The 18,865-nt window shown below is 25.7% G+C and overlaps 1 protein-coding gene across 1 annotated transcript in view; it reads right to left on the bottom strand.

Moving 5' to 3' along the window:
- The window catches only part of LOC135929873 (serine/threonine-protein kinase 3/4-like), a 32,463-nt gene extending 14,168 nt beyond the window's left edge, over nt 1–18,295 (bottom strand). The window contains exons 1-8 of the mRNA XM_065466609.1: nt 18,232–18,295; nt 18,107–18,187; nt 17,883–18,063; nt 17,635–17,697; nt 14,789–14,953; nt 14,100–14,267; nt 12,919–13,056; nt 11,332–11,451 (exon numbers count right to left, since the gene is read on the bottom strand). Coding sequence (XP_065322681.1) covers nt 11,332–11,451; nt 12,919–13,056; nt 14,100–14,267; nt 14,789–14,953; nt 17,635–17,697; nt 17,883–18,063; nt 18,107–18,187; nt 18,232–18,245 — 930 coding nt within the window. The 5' untranslated portion in view covers nt 18,246–18,295. The remainder of the gene's footprint in view (nt 1–11,331; nt 11,452–12,918; nt 13,057–14,099; nt 14,268–14,788; nt 14,954–17,634; nt 17,698–17,882; nt 18,064–18,106; nt 18,188–18,231) is intronic.
- Between the last annotated feature and the right edge of the window lie 570 nt (nt 18,296–18,865).

Raw genomic sequence — 18,865 nt, forward strand, 5'->3', positions numbered from 1 at the left:
AGTATTTAAACATAGCAGTTTTTTTGCTATATATAAAAAATAAATTTCAAAAAGTAATTTATGAACATGTTTACATTCCCCTAAAAAATAAAATAATAAATTGTTTATGGACAAATAACAACTGCGAATCTATGAACCATGTTTTTAAATCATATACAAACTGGAAACAACGTCCTTTAAAAGAATTAATCGAAAAATTTAAGGATATCACAATGTTACAAGAAAAAGAATTTAAAAGATCCTTCTCAGGAAAAGGAGAATATTTTTTAAATAATGAATATCGCAATTATTTAATATCCGAATCGATAGATTGTCATGATACATTAAATAATTTACTTAATAGTCAAAGCAAAGATAAATTACATTCATTAGATAAAACTTTAACTGTTTTAAAACCAAAAGGCTCAAAAAAACCACATCAGCGACGTAGAATTAAAGCAGAAAGGACTCGATAAAATATTTTTTATAAATTTTAATTCCTTATTTTTCCCCAATTTTCCCCTGCTCATAATCTATTTCATCAATATATATAATTTTATTATCCTAAATGTATATTTAAATCTTCTCTGCCGAACAAATTATATTTTATGAACGCAATAATTATATTATAATAACATTATATATCAATTTGGTAAAAATAATTATGATTTATATATGAATGAATAAAATGAATTACCATCGTTATTAATTTATCTGATTAATAAAAATTGCAAAATTTAAAAAAGACTACTAATTTTTTACCAAAATATAGATAATTCTATAAAAAAAATCATAAATATTTTAGTCATCATGATAGAATATGGCGAAATTTATTAAACACATTCAAAAATATTATTTTTAAAATTCAAAAATATTATTTTTAAATTTTATAATAAAAAATTTAAAGACGCCATCTAGCGGATAGAATATTATTTCTTTTACCTTAATAAATAAAAAATGTTATGAGCAATTTTAATTTTATAAAAGTATTGAAGCTAAAATATCTAATAGATAATTTTTTACACCTGTCCAAACCTTTATCTTATTTATAAACTAATTAATTCTCAATTAATATTAGGAAAGTGAAAACCCACTGGAAAATGTTTGGAAATTTAATTCATAAATAAAAGCCGAGCGATATTTAGTAATAAAAAATTTATTATGTAATTCGGCCGAGCGTAATTTAAATAATAAATGATTTATTATGTGGTTAACCGAGCCACATTTCCCAATCGAGCGATATTTAGTAATAAATGATTTATTATGTGGTTAGCCGAGCGATATTTCCCAGTCGAGCGATATTTAGTAATAAATAATTTATCATGTGGTTTGTCGAGCGACATTTACTAGCCGAGCGATATTTAGTAATAAATGATTTATTATGTGGTTAGCCGAGCGATAAATAGACCCACCGGATTTTATTAGATATATTTTTTAAATAATATTTTTAAGATTGTCAATGTTTTTTATATATTTTTTGAGATTTATTTTGATGTGTTAATATATTTATTTGAGATAATTTATTTTAATTTGTTATATTATTTTTTTAAATATATTTTTTGATTGATAATAGTTTTAAACACAAATCTTTTAAATGATTTTTTATATATTATTTTTTTAGGTACTTTTTATCTGATACATCTTTGATCGTAAATATTTTTATATATTAATTTTTTACGTTTTTTTCTGGTACATATTTTGATCGTAAATATCTTTGAGTATATATTTTTTTAAAGGATTTTTAATATATTTATTATATATGTACTTTATTCTGATATATCTTTTGATTGCTATTTTTAAATAAGAATATGTTTTGTAAACGAAGATATTCCATAGAAAAGTGACAATTGTCATAATCGTTATTTTTGAACTTTTTAAATAAAAATGTAAAAATATATATTGTATAAATTAAAATTTCAGTGAAGGTGTACCATAGAAAAGTGACAATTGTCATAATCGCTACTTTTGAACTTTTTTAAAATATACAGTTAATATAAAATTTCAGTGAAGATGTACTATACAATAGTGACAATTGTCATAATTTATATTTTTAAACTTTTTTGAGTTTTTTTAAAGTAAATAGGTAAAAATTTATATTGTAAACATGTTGAATTAAAATTTCAGTGAAGATGTACCATAGAAAAGTGACAATTGTCATATGCGTTATTTTGGAACTTTTTTGAATTTTTTTAAAGCAAATAGGTAAAAATATATATTGTAAACATGTTAAATTAAAATTTCAGTGAAGATGTACCATAAAAAGTGACAATTGTCATAATCGTTAGTTTTGCACTTTTTTGAATTTTTTAAAGCAAATGGGTGTTAAAATATAATATGTTAAATTAAATTTCAGTCAAGATATACCATAGAAAATAAACAATTGTCATAATCGTTATTTTTGAGCTTTTTTGAATTTTTTAGTAAATAGGTAAAAATATATATTGTAAACATGTTAAACTTAAAGAAAATTCCTAAATTTCCTTTTAATTATTATAATCAAAATTAATGATGAGTTATTTTCCTGCAAATCGTTAATGCCTTGATTTTATAAAAACGAGAGATAAAAAAATTTCGGTGAGATTTATGATTGTATTAATGACTTAAAATAATAAAAAATTCCACTATTATAATTAAACTTTACTCTTAACACCAGTCGGAAATGTTTTTTAACATAATGTATAATAGATCGCAGATGTATAATTAAAGCATTTATTAAATTAATTTACTTTTTCTAAAATGTTTACTGCTAAATATATTGAAATAAAGAATCTTGCATAGGTTATTTTGTATATCAACTGACTATAATATCTTTGACATTTTGTTTCAAATCTAAAAGTAAATATATTTTAGATATCTATTCACTTTAATGAACGATCTAAAATTACAAGTTTATTGGAATATTCTAAACAATAACTAAGATTATATGCCAAACACTATAAGTGTATCTTAGATTTTTGCGAGAGGTGAAAACCTTTGGGTAATTTTTTTATGAATAATGTTAGACTCTTTTTTCGAAGGCCTTAGGCCGGTTTATATTTTAAATTATATTTGGGTTTATACTCATTTTTTTATAATTTCTCAAAAATTTTATAAGGTCGTTATTTTTTATATTTTTTTATTATTTTTATGACATCATATACACATTTTTAGTTTATTGATAGGTGATAATACTTTATAATTTTTAAATAATATTTAACAAATTAGATTTAGTAAAAGGAGTGGGGATTTTTACCCCCCCCCCCCGTTTATACGCTAGGAAATTTTACGTCAAAATACAATTTTACGCCATATTCTTACCAGAAATCTGGTAGCAAGCCTTCCCTTTAAGATCTTGCAAGATTTTATCTCTTGACAATATAAAAAACAACATTTTCAAATCATTTTATATTTTCAATATAATTCAACATAAATATAAAATAATCATTTATTTTTGTATTTATTATTTATAGAATGACACTGAGAATTGCAAGACACATTAGAGGCTTTGCATTTACATCTATTTGTCATGCAATTTTGTTTACAAAGCCGATTTTTTAAAACGGCTAACTCAATATTTTAGCCAGAAAAATATTGCCTAAGCCTCGAGATTTCGATAATATATGCCTAGACCTTTGTTCCTTCTATGAGCAAAATCTTGAGACTTGCGTAATATTTTTCTGGACGAAATATTGAGTTAGCCGTTTTTAAAAATCGGCTCAAAACGAGCCATTTAACAACACTATCTGAGTCTATTTCATCGATGGCACCTAAAAAATAAAAATATCATAAAAACATTTTTACAAAATGAATTCTGTAATAATCGCCTGAATATTTATTTTTTATAAGTAAGTTATAATTTATTAATTTAAAAAGGATGATAACATTGACGGAAGTTGAATTTCAGCGATAGGCCGATTGGATAACCTAAAGAAAAATATTCATGAAATTTTATATATTTTTCTAGATACCGTCATTAACAAATTCATTCAAATATATTAAACGTTTTCGCGCGCTTTCTATAAATTAAGAATTAATTTTTGCAATATTGAATATAAATACCTGATAAATTGGGAAAATAACTATGAGCACCCTTTAGTTGATTTCCTATAATTAAGGGGTTTACCTCTTGATCACCCAAATTATCTATAAATTAAACAAATTATTTCACAAAATAAGGTATTATTAAAAGGCATTGTATATACCTAGATCCATTGATGGATAATATTCTTGAATTGAATTAGAAGAATTTTCATTGTTATCTGTAAAATATTATATGTTAAAACATCTTATCAAACCAAAATATATACCAACATCAGGTAATGAGTAATATTCTTTGGAGTTTAAATTGTTTTCAATTTCCACTATAAAATATTATATGTTAATTTATACATCTTGCCAAACAAAAATATTACCCAGATTAGGTGATGGGTAATATTCATAAAGTAAACTAGTAACTGTAAAATATTATGTTAATTTATACATCTTGCCAAACAAAAATATTACCAAGATTAGGTGATGGGTAATATTTATGTAGTAAACTAGTAGTAGCTGTAAAATATTATATGTTAACTAATGCATCTTAAAAATATATACCAGGATTCGGTGATATTCTCATATTGAAATATTATTGTTTTCAAAATCATCTCCAAAATATTATATTTTTATTAATTTGTATAATTATATAAAAATATTTACCAGGAGCATCCGAATCTGTATAATCTACCAGATTTTGGCAAAAGCTCATATCATCATCCAAATAAGCTATAAAATATTATAACAAATTCATCGTATAATAATAATAAAAGAATATACGAGTATCTTCTCCTGGATCTTCAGATTTTTCTGGTTTAAGTAAATTTATAATTGCATAGATATAATTCAATTATCTTGGCATAGAGGAATCCCAGGTGTTAGGTTTGTGTCCAAACATAACCTCATAGGCTGAGGCCTTGATTCCTCTATGATACGATATATTTTTTTGGAATTGTATCGTTCCCAAAGCGTCAGCCCAACACGTTGTTTTCTTATCATGAAGAAAACAACGTAATTTAATCTAAAAAATAAAACTAAATTTATTTATTTTGAATTAAGATAAATACCATATCATTATTAACAGCTCGACAGATCTCTGAGATTTGGAGTGCCTCGGCCTTCCATGCACCAATTTACATCCTGGCCACATGTCCACGATCTTTTGGATGGTCTAAAAAAATATTGAGGTACTTGTATAGTAATTACAATGGTATCAATTGGAGAGTCCAAACCATAGGATAACTATCCCAGTATATTTTAAACATTAAAAAATAACCCGAAATCTTAGAAAATATTTGTCTCCCAAATTAAAATTATCATTAAAAATGATGTTACATTTAGCAAAAATACCATATTATAAGATAATGAATTTTATTTTGCATGTTTAAATATTTTTATGTTAAAATTAAAAATATTTATAAAATTTAAATTCTACTTCGTTTTTAAATTCCCGCCCATTGTCTGTGTGGAGAATTGTGGGCGCGTCAAACAAATTGAATATAGATATCAATTGTTCGGCCACATCTTGAGCAGTTTTATTTTTCATAGGTCTCAATATAACAAACTTTGTAAAATGATCTTGGTATACAAAAATATATTTATTTTCTCCATCTGGCTGTGATTGCATATCAATCAGATCCATCTAACAATATGAAAATTAATATTTTTAGACATCCAAAAGATGGTGGACATGTGGCCAGGATGTAAAATGGTGAGGTGCAATTAGCGATACTTATGCCAATGTGTAGCACCTTTAATTGAACATCAAGAATATTTATACCGCATATCAGCAGATTGAACCGCTCGTGAGTTATTAGTAAAATAAGAAAGTTTTGGCACTTTGCCAAAACCGAAAATAAATAAAATTATTTTCTGAAACTTGGCAATTATTTAGTCAATTTGTACCATAATATTCTCAAAACCCGATATTCTTATCATTAACCGCAAGCGAATTATATTCATTTATTTGGGAAGCGTGAAGTAGGCGGATTATTTGTAAATGTGATGTGCAATTAGCGATACTTATACCTATATGTAGCTCTTTAATTGAACATCAAGTGAAAAGAATGATAAACATAGGTTGGAAAATCCTATGAGGTTGGGAAATAAGGATTTCTATGCAATATTTGTAGTGAGAGTGATGTTCAATTAAAGGACGACACATTGGCATAAGTATCGCTAATTGCACCTCACCATTTTACATAATGGCCACATGTCCACCATCTTTTGGATGTCTAAAAATATTAATTTTCATATTGTTAGATGGATCTGATTGATATACAATCACAGTCAGATGGAGAAAATAAATATATTTTTGTATACCAAGATCATATTACAAAGTTTGTTATATTGAGACCTATGAAAAATAAAACTGCTCAAGATATGGCCGAACATTTGATATCTATATTCAATTTGTTTGGCGCGCTTACAATTCTCCACACAAACAATGGGCGGGAATTTAAAAATGAAGTAGAATTTAAATTTTATAAATATTTTTAATTTTTAAAACATAAAAATATTTAAACATGCAAAATAAAATTCATTATCTTATATGGTATTTTTGCTAAATGTAACATCATTTTAAATGATAATTTTAATTTGGGAGACAAATATTTTCAAAGATTTCGGGTTATTTTTTAATGTTTAAAATATACGGGGATAGTTATCCTATGGTTTGGACTCTCCAATTGATACCATTGTAATTACTATACAAGTACCTCAACATTTTTTTAGACCATCCAAAAGATCGTGGACATGTGGCCAGGATGTAAATTGGTGCATGGAAGGCCGAGGCACTCCAAATCTCAGAGATCTGTCGAGCGTGCTAATAAGGATATTATGGTATTTATTTTAATTCAAAATAAATAAATTTAGTTTTATTTTTTAGATTAAATTACGTTGTTTTCTTCATGATAAGAAAACAACGTGTTGGGCTGACACTTTGGGAACGATACAGTTCCAAAAAAATATATCGTATCATAGAGGAATCAAGGCCTCAGCCTATGAGGTTATGTTTGGACACAAACCTAACACCTGGGATTCCTATATGCCAAGATAATTGAATTATATCTATGCAATTAAAAATTTACTTAAACCAGAAAAATCTGAGGATCCAGGAGAGAAGATACTGGTATATTCTTTTATTATTATTATATGATGAATTCGTTATAATATTTTATAGCTTATTTGGATGATGATATGAGCTTTTTCCAAAATCTGGTAGATTATACAGATATAAATTAATAAAAATATAATATTTTGGATAGGATTTTGAAAACAATACCATTTAATCCGAGTTTTTAAGATGCATTAGTTAACATATAATATTTTACAGCTAATAGTTTACTACATAGATATTACCCATCACCTAATCTTGGTAATATTTTTGTTTGGCAAGATGTATAAATTAACATAATATTTTACAGTTACTAGTTTACTTCATGAATATTACCCATCACCTAATCTTGGTAATATTTTTGTTTGGCAAGATGTATAAATTAACATATGATATTTTATAGTGGAAATTGAAAACAATAACTCCATCCAAGAATATTACTCATCACCTTTGGTATATATTTTGGTTTGATAAAATGTTTTAACATATAATATTTTACAGATGACAATGAAAATTCTTCTAATTCAATTCAAGAATATTATCAATCAATGGATCTAGGTATATACAATGCCTTTTATTAATACCTTATTTTATGAAATAATTTGGGTGATCAAGAGGTAAACCCCTTAATTATAGGAGATCAACTAAGGGTGCTCATAGTCATTTTCCCAATTTATTAGGTATTTATATTCAATATTGCAAAAATTAATTCTTAATTCATAGAAAGCGCGCGAAACGTTTAATATATTTGAATGAATTTGATAATGACGGTATCTAGAAAAATATATAAAATTTCATGAATATTTTTCTTTAGGTTATCCAATCGGCCCAGCGCTGAAATTCAACTTCCGTCATTTAAGTTATCATCCTTTTTAAATTAATAAATTATAACTTACAAATAAATATTCAGGCGATTATTACATAATTCATTTTGTAAAAATGTTTTTATGATATTTTTTATTTTTTAGGTGCCATCGATGAAATAGACTCAGAATCAGGATCAGAAGTAATGAATACAATCTGTCATTGTAAACAAAATTGCATGACAAATAGATGTAAATGCAAGACGCAAGGCCTCTAATGTGTCTTGCAATTCTCAGTGTCATTCTATAAATAATATATGTTATCATCCTTTTTAAATTAATAAATTATAACTTACTTATAAAAAATAAATATTCAGGCGATTATTACATAATTCATTTTGTAAAAATGTTTTTATGATATTTTTTATTTTTTAGGTGCCATCGATGAAATAGACTCAGAATCAGGAGTAATGAATACAATCTGTCATTGTAAACAAAATTGCATGACAAATAGATGTAAATGCAAGGCCTCTAATGTGTCTTGCAATTCTCAGTGTCATTCTATAAATAATATATGCAAAAATAAGTGATTATTTTATATTTATATTGTGAAAATAAAAAATGATTTGAAAATGTTGTTTTTTATATTGTCAAGAAATAAAATCTTGCAAGATCTTATAGGGAAGACTTGCTACCAGATTTCTGGTAAGAATATGGCGTAAAAATGTATTTTGACGTAAAATTTCCTTGCGTATAAACGGGGGGGGGGGTAAAAATCCCCACTTTTACTAAATCTAATTTGTTAAATATTATTTAAAAATTATAAAGTATTTACACCTATCAATAAACTAAAAATGTGTATATGATGTCATAAAAATAATAAAAAAATATAAAAAATAACGACCTTATAAAATTTTTGAGAAATTATAAAAAAATGAGTATAAACCCAAATATAATTTAAAATATAAACCGAAGGCCTTCGAAAAAAGAGTCTAACATTATTCAAATAAATTGTAAAAAAATTACCCAAAGGTTTTAACCTCTCGCAAAAATCTAAGATACACTTATAGTGTTTGGCATATAATCTTAGTTATTGTTTAGAATATTCCAATAAACTTGTAATTTTAGATCGTTCATTAAAGTGAATAGATATCTAAAATATATTTACTTTTAGATTTGAAACAAAATGTCAAAGATATTATAGTCAGTTAAAATACAAAATAACCGATGCAAGATTCTTTATTTCAATATATTTAGCAGTAAACATTTTAGAAAAAGTAAATTAATTTAATAAATGCTTTAATTATACATCTGCGAGCTATTATACATTATGTTAAAAAACATTTCCGACTGGTGTTAAGAGTAAAGTTTAATTATAATAGTGGAATTTTTTATAATTTTAAGTCATTAATACAATCATAAATCTCACCGAAATTTTTTTATCTCTCGTTTTTATAAAATCAAGGCATTAACGATTTGCAGGAAAATAACTCATCATTAATTTTGATTATAATAATTAAAAGGAAATTTAGGAATTTTCTTTAAATTTAACATGTTTACAATATATATTTTTACCTATTTACTAAAAAACTCAAAAAGTTCAAAAATTTAGATTATGACAATTGTCACTTTTCTATATTACATCCTCACTAATATTTTAATATAACAGGTTTACAGAACATATTTTTACCTAACTGTTTTGAAAAAATTCAAAAAAGCTCATAAATAACGATTATGACAATTGTCACTTTTTTATGGTACATCTTGACTGAAATTTTAATTTAACATATTTATAATATATATTTTTATCTATTTACTTAAAAAGAACTCAAAAAAGTTCAAAAATATCGATTATAACAATTGTCACTTTTGAAATTTTAATTTAACATCTTTACAATATATATTTTTACCTATTTAATTTTAAAAAACTCAAAAAAGTTCAAAATATAGATTATGACAATTGTCACTTTTCTATGGTACATCTTCACGGAAATTTTAATTTAACATGTTTACAATATATATTTTTACCCATTTGCTTAAAAAAAATCAAAAAAGTGCAAAATTACTGAAATTTTAATTTAAGATCTTTACAATATATATTTTTATCTATTTAATTTTAAAAAACTCAAAAAATTTAAAAATTAGATTATGACAATTGTCACTTTTCTATGGTACATCTTCAATGAAATTTTAATTTAACATGTTTACAATATATATTTTTACCCATTTGCTTTAAAAAAATTCAAAAAAGTGCAAAAATAACGATTATGACAATTGTCACTTTTTATGGTACATCTTCACTGAAATTTTAATTTAACATGTTTATATTTTTACCTAAAAAATTAGCGATCAAAAAATATATCAGGAAAAAATACGTAAAAAATAATTTTAGAAAATATTTAAAAATAATTTTATAAAATATTTAAAAAAATATTAAATATTATTAATCAAAAGATATATCAGAAAAAAATACATAAAAAATAATATTAAAAATTAGCGATCAAAAATTATTTTATAAAAATATTATATTTAAAACAAATTATATTATCTAAAAAAAATTATAAATTAAGTATAATAATAATCTTAAAAAATTTTAATAATAAATAAAATATTATTAATAATATAATATTACAAAAATAATACATTGCCTAAATAACTAATTCACCCTGCCTACCACCGTAACAAATTGCCTAAAATAATCAGGCAATGTGTACATTGCCGAAATAAACACATTGACTCTAACATATATACTATATACATATCAAAAAATGTCGTCAAAAGGATCGAAAATAATATCAATTTGAGAAGAAAAAAATTTGTTGCGTAGGTCAAAATAAGATAAAAAAATTTTAAGACCTACAATAGGTTTTTATATGGAATACGAATAATACAATTTCTAATGATTATATATATATTCTTCTATTTTTTTTCTAGATTTTAAATATATAATACACATATACAAAGAAAAAACATGTAATTTGCCATTTTAAAATTAAATGAAAACTCATTTAATGAGTTAAATGGTTGTTTTTTGATATATTTGTATAAAATATTTCACAGAAATCTAAGCTAATCAATCATTTTAAAAATCAAATTTATAACTTAGTCATTCTCATAGTAAATAGCGATTTTTGTAATAAAGTCCATTGTAGTCGTCGCAATTATAAAAAAAAGAATATTTGTGACTTCTAAACCTAATATATCACCATTTAAAAACCAAATATTTGGTGATTTAAATATTGACATTAAAATTAATTATCATTTTTTGGATAATTCGAAAATCGAGATGAATAATATTTTATTCGTAATATCCATCTTTAAAACGAATCAAATACTAAACTATCTGATTAGAGAGGAGGTCTAAACGCCATTGACTTCTTTCCCTTTTTTAGCCTATTTATAAATATAAAAGTAAAGGCTTACCATTTCTTCGAAATTTGTGTTAATAAAGGTTTGAGACTGTTTCGTTTCCTTAATTTTAATGGAGTCGTTAATCATGTAAAGTAGAGAAGTCGCTGGAGGAGCAGTTTTGATAAATTCGTGCTTGTTGAAAAATATGCATTATAAATAAATGAACGATTTTTAAAGATAATCTAAAAAAAAAAATCAGATGATAAACGTCATAATAAGAAATTTAGTAAATTTTGTCTAAAATTTATTTCGGATAAGACCTCATAAGAGCGTTCTAGAAGGTTCGTGAAGTTGACGGAATGACTTGAAGATCAAATTCCGAAACTTATGTCAATATTTAGTGCTTTAATTGGGTCTAATTAATCGTTGAAGTTAGTAAGTTATAAGAAAATAAAAAAAAATTCTTATGTACATGCCAAAAGAGGGGCAAGTTAGTTCTGATATGACAATGGCACGAATGCTCCGTTTGTTAGTTAAAAGCTAAAAAAGTTTTGGCATATGAAAATATCCAAAATGATGAAGCAGAAATACTCAATGGCAAATTTAAGTCATTTTAGCTCTTCTATGTATGCATACGTTCAGCCAATATGAAAATAGGTATTTGCCCAGACGCTTGATCATACGGTAAGCATAATTTTTTTACCAAGGTCTCTGAGGCATCTATGTGTAGTAGATTTAGTCTTGGTGATATTTATTAAAAGTTAGCATTTGTTCCGGTAGCCAGTAATGTATAAAAAATTTATCATAGAATGATCTTTATTATCACATGAGTCCACCTCTCGTTTTAACTAAAAAGGTTAAGATTTGGATATATTAGATGAATGAACGCTTGTCAGTGTAATATCAAATATCATCTGTGGCATTTCGACCGTCTCTTCGTAATAATCAATTGAATAAAAAAAGACTTATACTTTATAATGTATATTTCCTAAGGATAATATAAAAATATATTTGGAATCATTGTTAAAATATAAATATTGAATAATTCAAATGCTAATTTTCAAAATGGTATATTATATATATTTTAATGAAGAACTTAGTAGTCGATCTTGAAATTTGTAATAAAGCATGACGAAGCTGAGAAACTATATTTCGTTAAAGCGAATGATACAATTCAAAGACATGACTAAATAATGATTATTTTTTGTCATTTGCATATAATTAGTCATTTTTACACACTGATAGAAGCAGATGGGTAAAGACCTCGAGAAAGGCCTAAGATGACGTGGATAAATGTGCTAGGGGCGAATATGAGAAAAATAAATCTTACAAATATTGCATATTTACTATTTTCTTATAACTCACTAACGGTTTATTCAGCAGCTGTAGGGGCTGAAGAACAATAAGACACAATTAAGGCATAAATACTAAAATAAGTTTAAAAAGTTGTTCCTCATATTTTTCCACTAACTTAACAGACCACGGTCAAGCGCACAATGTTACTCCAATTAATTTATAAATTTATTTTTATAATGGATACCAAGAGCCCAATTTCACAAACTTTCAAATCAACTCCTACTAATATGGGTCTAGAAAAAATTATGTTTGTAAAAGATTATTTAGAATGACATCATCATTAAAGAACTTAATAATAAAAACTTGCAACAATTCGGTGGCAGAATATCTTTGCAGCGGATCCTTGACTAGACATTGGGATACAAAGTGTTTAAACATAGGCGTCCAGGATTCGGGGTTTTTGAAGAAAGGAGGTGGTTTCGTTGGTATCATAAATATTGCCTTTTATTTATAATTGGGGGTATAGGGTGAAAATGGATTAAGTTATTTTGAATCCAATTTCTTGTAATGAATTTGATGTAAAAGAAAAATAATAAAACATATATATGTATAATGAGAGTAATGCTAAAATGAGGTTTATTTTGTCGATAAAAAAAAGCAATCAAATAATTACTGACTCTGAAGTTTAAACCTTCATAGAATGAATTATATAAAATTAGATGTTTTTGTTGAACAATTTTAAAATTTGTATATTACTACTTATACTAATAATATTTTTATTAGGAATGTGCCGTATTAAATATGGGATCGGATCGGCACCGATATTTAGCGTTTTCCAAAATTATCGGATCGGGCAGATTCCTGTAGAAAACCCGCTCTAATACGATCTTTTTACTTTTCTTTTTTTTGTTATTTTATGATTTATTTTTTACATTAATAATATTTCTAAATATTTTTTTTTAAAGAATGCAAATGCACAACATCTTTAAATTTTATTTATTATTTTAAATAGATTTATAGTATTTTAAAAAGTTTTTTTTATAAAAATTGAAAGGAACACCCAAAGTTTTATTTATTTTAAATTTTTTAAAATAATAACACCAATTTTATTATTTATACTTTAAATAAAAGAATTATTTAAAATATGGTATCTGAATTATGGAAATATTTTACAAAAGACAAAGATAATTTTGCATAATGCGTTATCTGCGGAAACTTTTTTTAATTATTGTAGAAATAAAAAAATTAAATTAAATGCATAATTAGATTTTTTGCATAAAAAATATTGATTTCTTAACTACATTTGGTTCAAAGGGGAAGGGGGGGGGCGAAAAATCAATATAAATATCGGATCAGTTTTGAACCAATATCGGATCGGATAGGTGAAAAATATGTGTATCGGCACAGCCCTGATTTTTTATACAATTGAAATTGCTTGAAGGGAACATAGTAAGGTGTGAAGTAAAAGATATTTAAATATATAGTATATTTAAAAAAATAAGATATGTATCTCATAAATAATTTTTTTATAAATGGTCAAATACTCGCATAGGATGAATGTCAGAATAGGGAGGTTTTCCCTCTCCCATTTCAAGGGCCGTAATACCCAGACTCCATATATCGGCCCCACAATCGTATCCTATCTCTTGTATGACCTCGGGAGCCATCCAAAATGGAGTTCCTATGACTGTATTGCGTTTGGCCATCGTGTCCTTGATTATTATATACATAGACAATATTATATTTTTGATAGTCATCAATGATTATGTAAATAACTTAAAATACTTTCTCTTTCGTAAACATTTTTTTGCGTAGTTTTTATTTATTTCTTAGGGCATATTTGCATGGGGAGTATAATTGGATATTCAGCGAAAATAGACTAATTTGGTTCAAGCAACTAATTGTAAGATGGAGCCAAAGGGTTCAAGAAGAATTTTAAATTATATTTAGCCAAATATTTGTTAGTAGTAACTTAATCACAGTGGTTTTCTGAAATAGGTCCCTACCCGCCCCGGATCGATAATACCCCAGGTTAGATGGGTTGTTCATAAACTGATCAGCCATCACAAAATGTACATCCTAACAATTTTTAATTTCTGAAGCCCAATTTGAGTTCATTGACATGGATCAATGTGTTTAGGTTATGGATATAGAAAAGTTTTTAAAAATGATAAGTTATTACCTATTCTTAGTCCTATATTGCTTTTAAATATTAATTTTAGAATTTTTATACCGTTAATTGACCGGCCACTCCAAAATCTGCTAGCTTGGCTCTTCCTTCATTGTTGAGCAATATATTTCCAGCTTTTATGTCCCTGTGAATCTTACGCCTAAGGTGCAGATATTCCAAACCTTTGAGGGTATCGGCAAATATAGTAGCTATTTCTGCCTCGGCACACTTTTTTAAATATAGAAGTTGTAAAGAAAATTATATTGTTTCATATATTATAATTTAGTTATATATATATATTAATAATTTCTAAATAAATTTAATTTATGGCTTTTTTAAAAAATTTCATTTTATAATATTTGGGATCTTTAGATTATTATCAATTATCATGGACTTATATAATTGATTTATCTTAAATTTTGAATTTCTTCGCTATGTTTATTACTTTTAGGGGGGGGGGGTGATAGTACAAATCACCCGCAGACTACGAACCCCTTATTAATTATGTTTGAATTTAATAAATAAATAATCATGTTTAGTTCTTCGAGATGCTTAAGAAAATAAAAAAGAAGTATTTTTCCGAGATCTCACTAATTTGACAAATTTATTCTAATTAATATTAAATCTTCTGAATCATCTAGAAGATCTAATCATAGACTTTAGGTTTTTTTTAAACAGGACATAATTCGCGATCATTCGTAGTTTCTCCAAAAAAATAGGTGTTTTTTCGATATTTTTAATAAACTTGTCATTTTAAATTAAAATTTCCTGAAACATCTTAGAAATCTAAAGATAATAATTTATTGATTCGTAGTTTAGGGTAACGGTCCGATAAACACAGACAGAATTTGTTCATCAAATAAAAACACCAGTCCATTTTTTTAGGATTAACAGGAATGCCAGGAGGGCAGTTTTTAATATTTTTTGTTATTTTAAAAATATTTTCGTTTATATTGTTGTATTATATATATTTATTTAAAAATTATCTTAGTTTTTTTGGGGTTAATTTTTTCACTGTATTTATGTTAATGTTTAAAACAATAAGAGAAATAGATATACGGGTATTTTTTGAAGAATGTTTTTATTTCGTTTATGTAATAATAAAATCAAAGAATCTTCAGTGATCTACAAAAGTTTAAAATCGTTGAATTGACAAGGGATACCATAAAAGTCCCCCCCCCCTTATAAAAGCAAACTGGGGCAAAGATATACAATTTACGCATCGATATATATGTATATATATGCTATTCAAATAAATGTCTACTAAGACTCAAATAAATATAACAATATGCAATTTTTTTGTAAAATTCATTCGGTTCTTTTCCAGGCTGCTCCCTATATCTTCCTATAGCGTAGTTAGACGGCTCGATTTGAGTCGATTTTTAAAAACAGCTAACTCAATATTTTGTCTAGAATTATATTTCACAAGCCTGAAGAGTTCGCTCATAGATGACACAAAGGCATAGACACCTCTAAGCAAAATTTCGAGACTTAAGCAATATAGTTAGTCGTTTCTAAAAATAGCTCAAAACGAGCCGTTTAACAGCACTATCTTACTCATAAGAAAGCTGTCACATTTGAACTTCGAACCTTTTCTTAACTGTTAGCCGAAAACAGCGTATTTGGAAGAAGATTATATAGGTTGTGCCATTAGCCATTTCCCTCGTAAAATCTTGTAAATTATCGTACGCGCACTTTGAAGTTGATAAGCTGTAATATATTTGCTAAATAAACATGTGCTCAATCAGCAAATAAAATTGTTGGTTGCATTTAGACTTGATAGTCGAATATGTTGTTATAATTGCTAACTTGACAGTTGGTAATAATATCATTTGATAGTCAAATATGTTGTTATAATTAACTTGACAATTGGTAATAATATTGTTTGACAATCAATGTAATATCCTGCTGATGAGTGGAACAATACATTATTCTAGTTATCAGTCCCATATATTAGATAACACATTTTCACTTTCTCTCTCTTTTCATTCTCTTTCAATACTATATTTCCAAAATATAAACAATTAACTTTTGTAAAGAGAGCAACAATAAAAATATTGAAAGGGTGCTTAAAATGACAATTGACTGTTACACAACCTGTGACAAATTATATAGATGAACCAAAAAGGAATGAACACTTCACCTTTTATTTATTAAAATTTCCACAATAAATAAGAATATAATACAAAACTTTAAAAAAAAATTATATAACAAATAATAATGATTTTCAAAATATATTTTCTCTTTTCTTTAAACTTTAATTATTTGAAAATAATTATTCAAACATAAATAATCAACAAAAAATAAAATACAACTAATTTGACATTTACCTAATTAATTCTTGCATTATCATTTTATTAATTATAAAAGAATTTTATTATAATAATATCAAATATACAAATAATATAATAAATAGTACAAAAATTTAATTTAATAAAAGTAAAAGAGTTTTTTGACAAACTTATAAAGTTATTTTAATAATACCAAATGTAAAAATAATATAAAAAATAATACAAATGGTTAATTTAAAAGAAAAAGGTTTTTTTTGACAAACTTTTTTTTGTTGTAGCATATTGCAAAATAAAAATTTTCAAAAAAATTATATAAATTGAATAGTAAGGAAAATTTAAATATTAATAAAAGATCGATCTGGACCATGAACTGAAAATTTGATTTATATAAACTGTGGGCCTCAAAAAAATTGGTCTGTACAGTCTGGTCTTTGTCTAAGACCATTAACTTTCATTAGTATATGGGGATATGTATTTTAGTCTAGCATCAGATTATCTTTATTATTTTATTCTGCTAAATTGATATTCATTAGAATTATTTCATATTGGAAAATATTATTCTTTATATTTCAATGTTTGTATTTAAAATTAGTCACATTAAAATATCAGATATTATACTGTTTTTTTCCTAAGCTTAATGATATCTGAAACAGATCCAGCACCACAATATTCCATAACAATCTAATAAGTAAAAAACGTTTAAAATTAAAATGTGCAATAAACATATACAAGATCACCTAAAAGAATAAAAAAAAATGGTAACAATTATTTTAAGTTTAATATGAATCTTATTTATTAATTTATAATGTAAGAAGTAATATTAATGTATATATTATAATGTTTTCAACATATAATATTCTTAATACCCATAAATCTGTGTTTTTAAAGTAACTCCCATAATATTTAACCACATATGGACTATTACACTGTTGCATAATTGATATTTCTTTTATAATTTCTTGCAGATCGGTATCCACAGGAACCTTTTTAATGGCTAAAATTTGAGATGAATCTTTATGCAAAGCTTTATATACACATCCATATGAACTGCACAAATTTTAAAAATTATTTATAAATGAATTATAATTACCCTCTTCCTAACTTACACAAAATATCAAAGACCTCATCAGGTTGCTTGGCTAAATTATCTTCACTTAACTTTTTCAATTCTCTTGAAAAAAAAAAAATACTTTATAACAAAACTGAATTAAATACTTTTTTTGTGACATATGTCCAAACCCATATTTCGGCTAATATGAATGTTTGATATGTAAAGTACATATCGTATCTACCTAGTGTTATTAAACGGCGGAGCAAAGCTGGCTTAGCCGAAAACTCGGCCAGTTTTTGAGCCAAAAATTCAGCTCAGGCTCAAGTCGGTTCATTGAGCCTGCTGGCTTAGCCGTTGGCTCAAGCCGATTATTGAGGCGAAATTTATTGTGATTAGTGTTAGTGTAATTAAACGGCTGAGCCAAGCCAGTTCCATAAATTCAACCAGTTTTTGAGCCAAAATTTGGCTCAGATCAAGCCGACTGGCTCAAGCCGATTTTTGAACCGAAATTTATTTATTTGAAATTAGTATTGAAGTTACATTTGGAAAAAAATGTCTATGATTTTTTGCAATATATAGATTTGGTTGATAAATTGTATTATAATAGGTTTATAATAAATAAATTTACAGTAAATTTTGTCCTATTTGATTTCAAAATTTAATAGATAACCACCCAAAAATTTTATCCTACCCCATTATAGCTGTCTACCCCATACCCCGCTCAAAAAAATAGGCTCCTACCCCCCTCCCCCCGTTCATGTTGCACTGATTACAACTCTCTTTAGTAATCGCTTTGCA

This window comes from Gordionus sp. m RMFG-2023, chromosome 5 (assembly GCF_954871325.1).
Source record: "Gordionus sp. m RMFG-2023 chromosome 5, tfGorSpeb1-WG-v2, whole genome shotgun sequence".
Classification (NCBI taxonomy): Eukaryota; Metazoa; Nematomorpha; class Gordioida; order Chordodea; family Parachordodidae; genus Gordionus; species Gordionus sp. m RMFG-2023.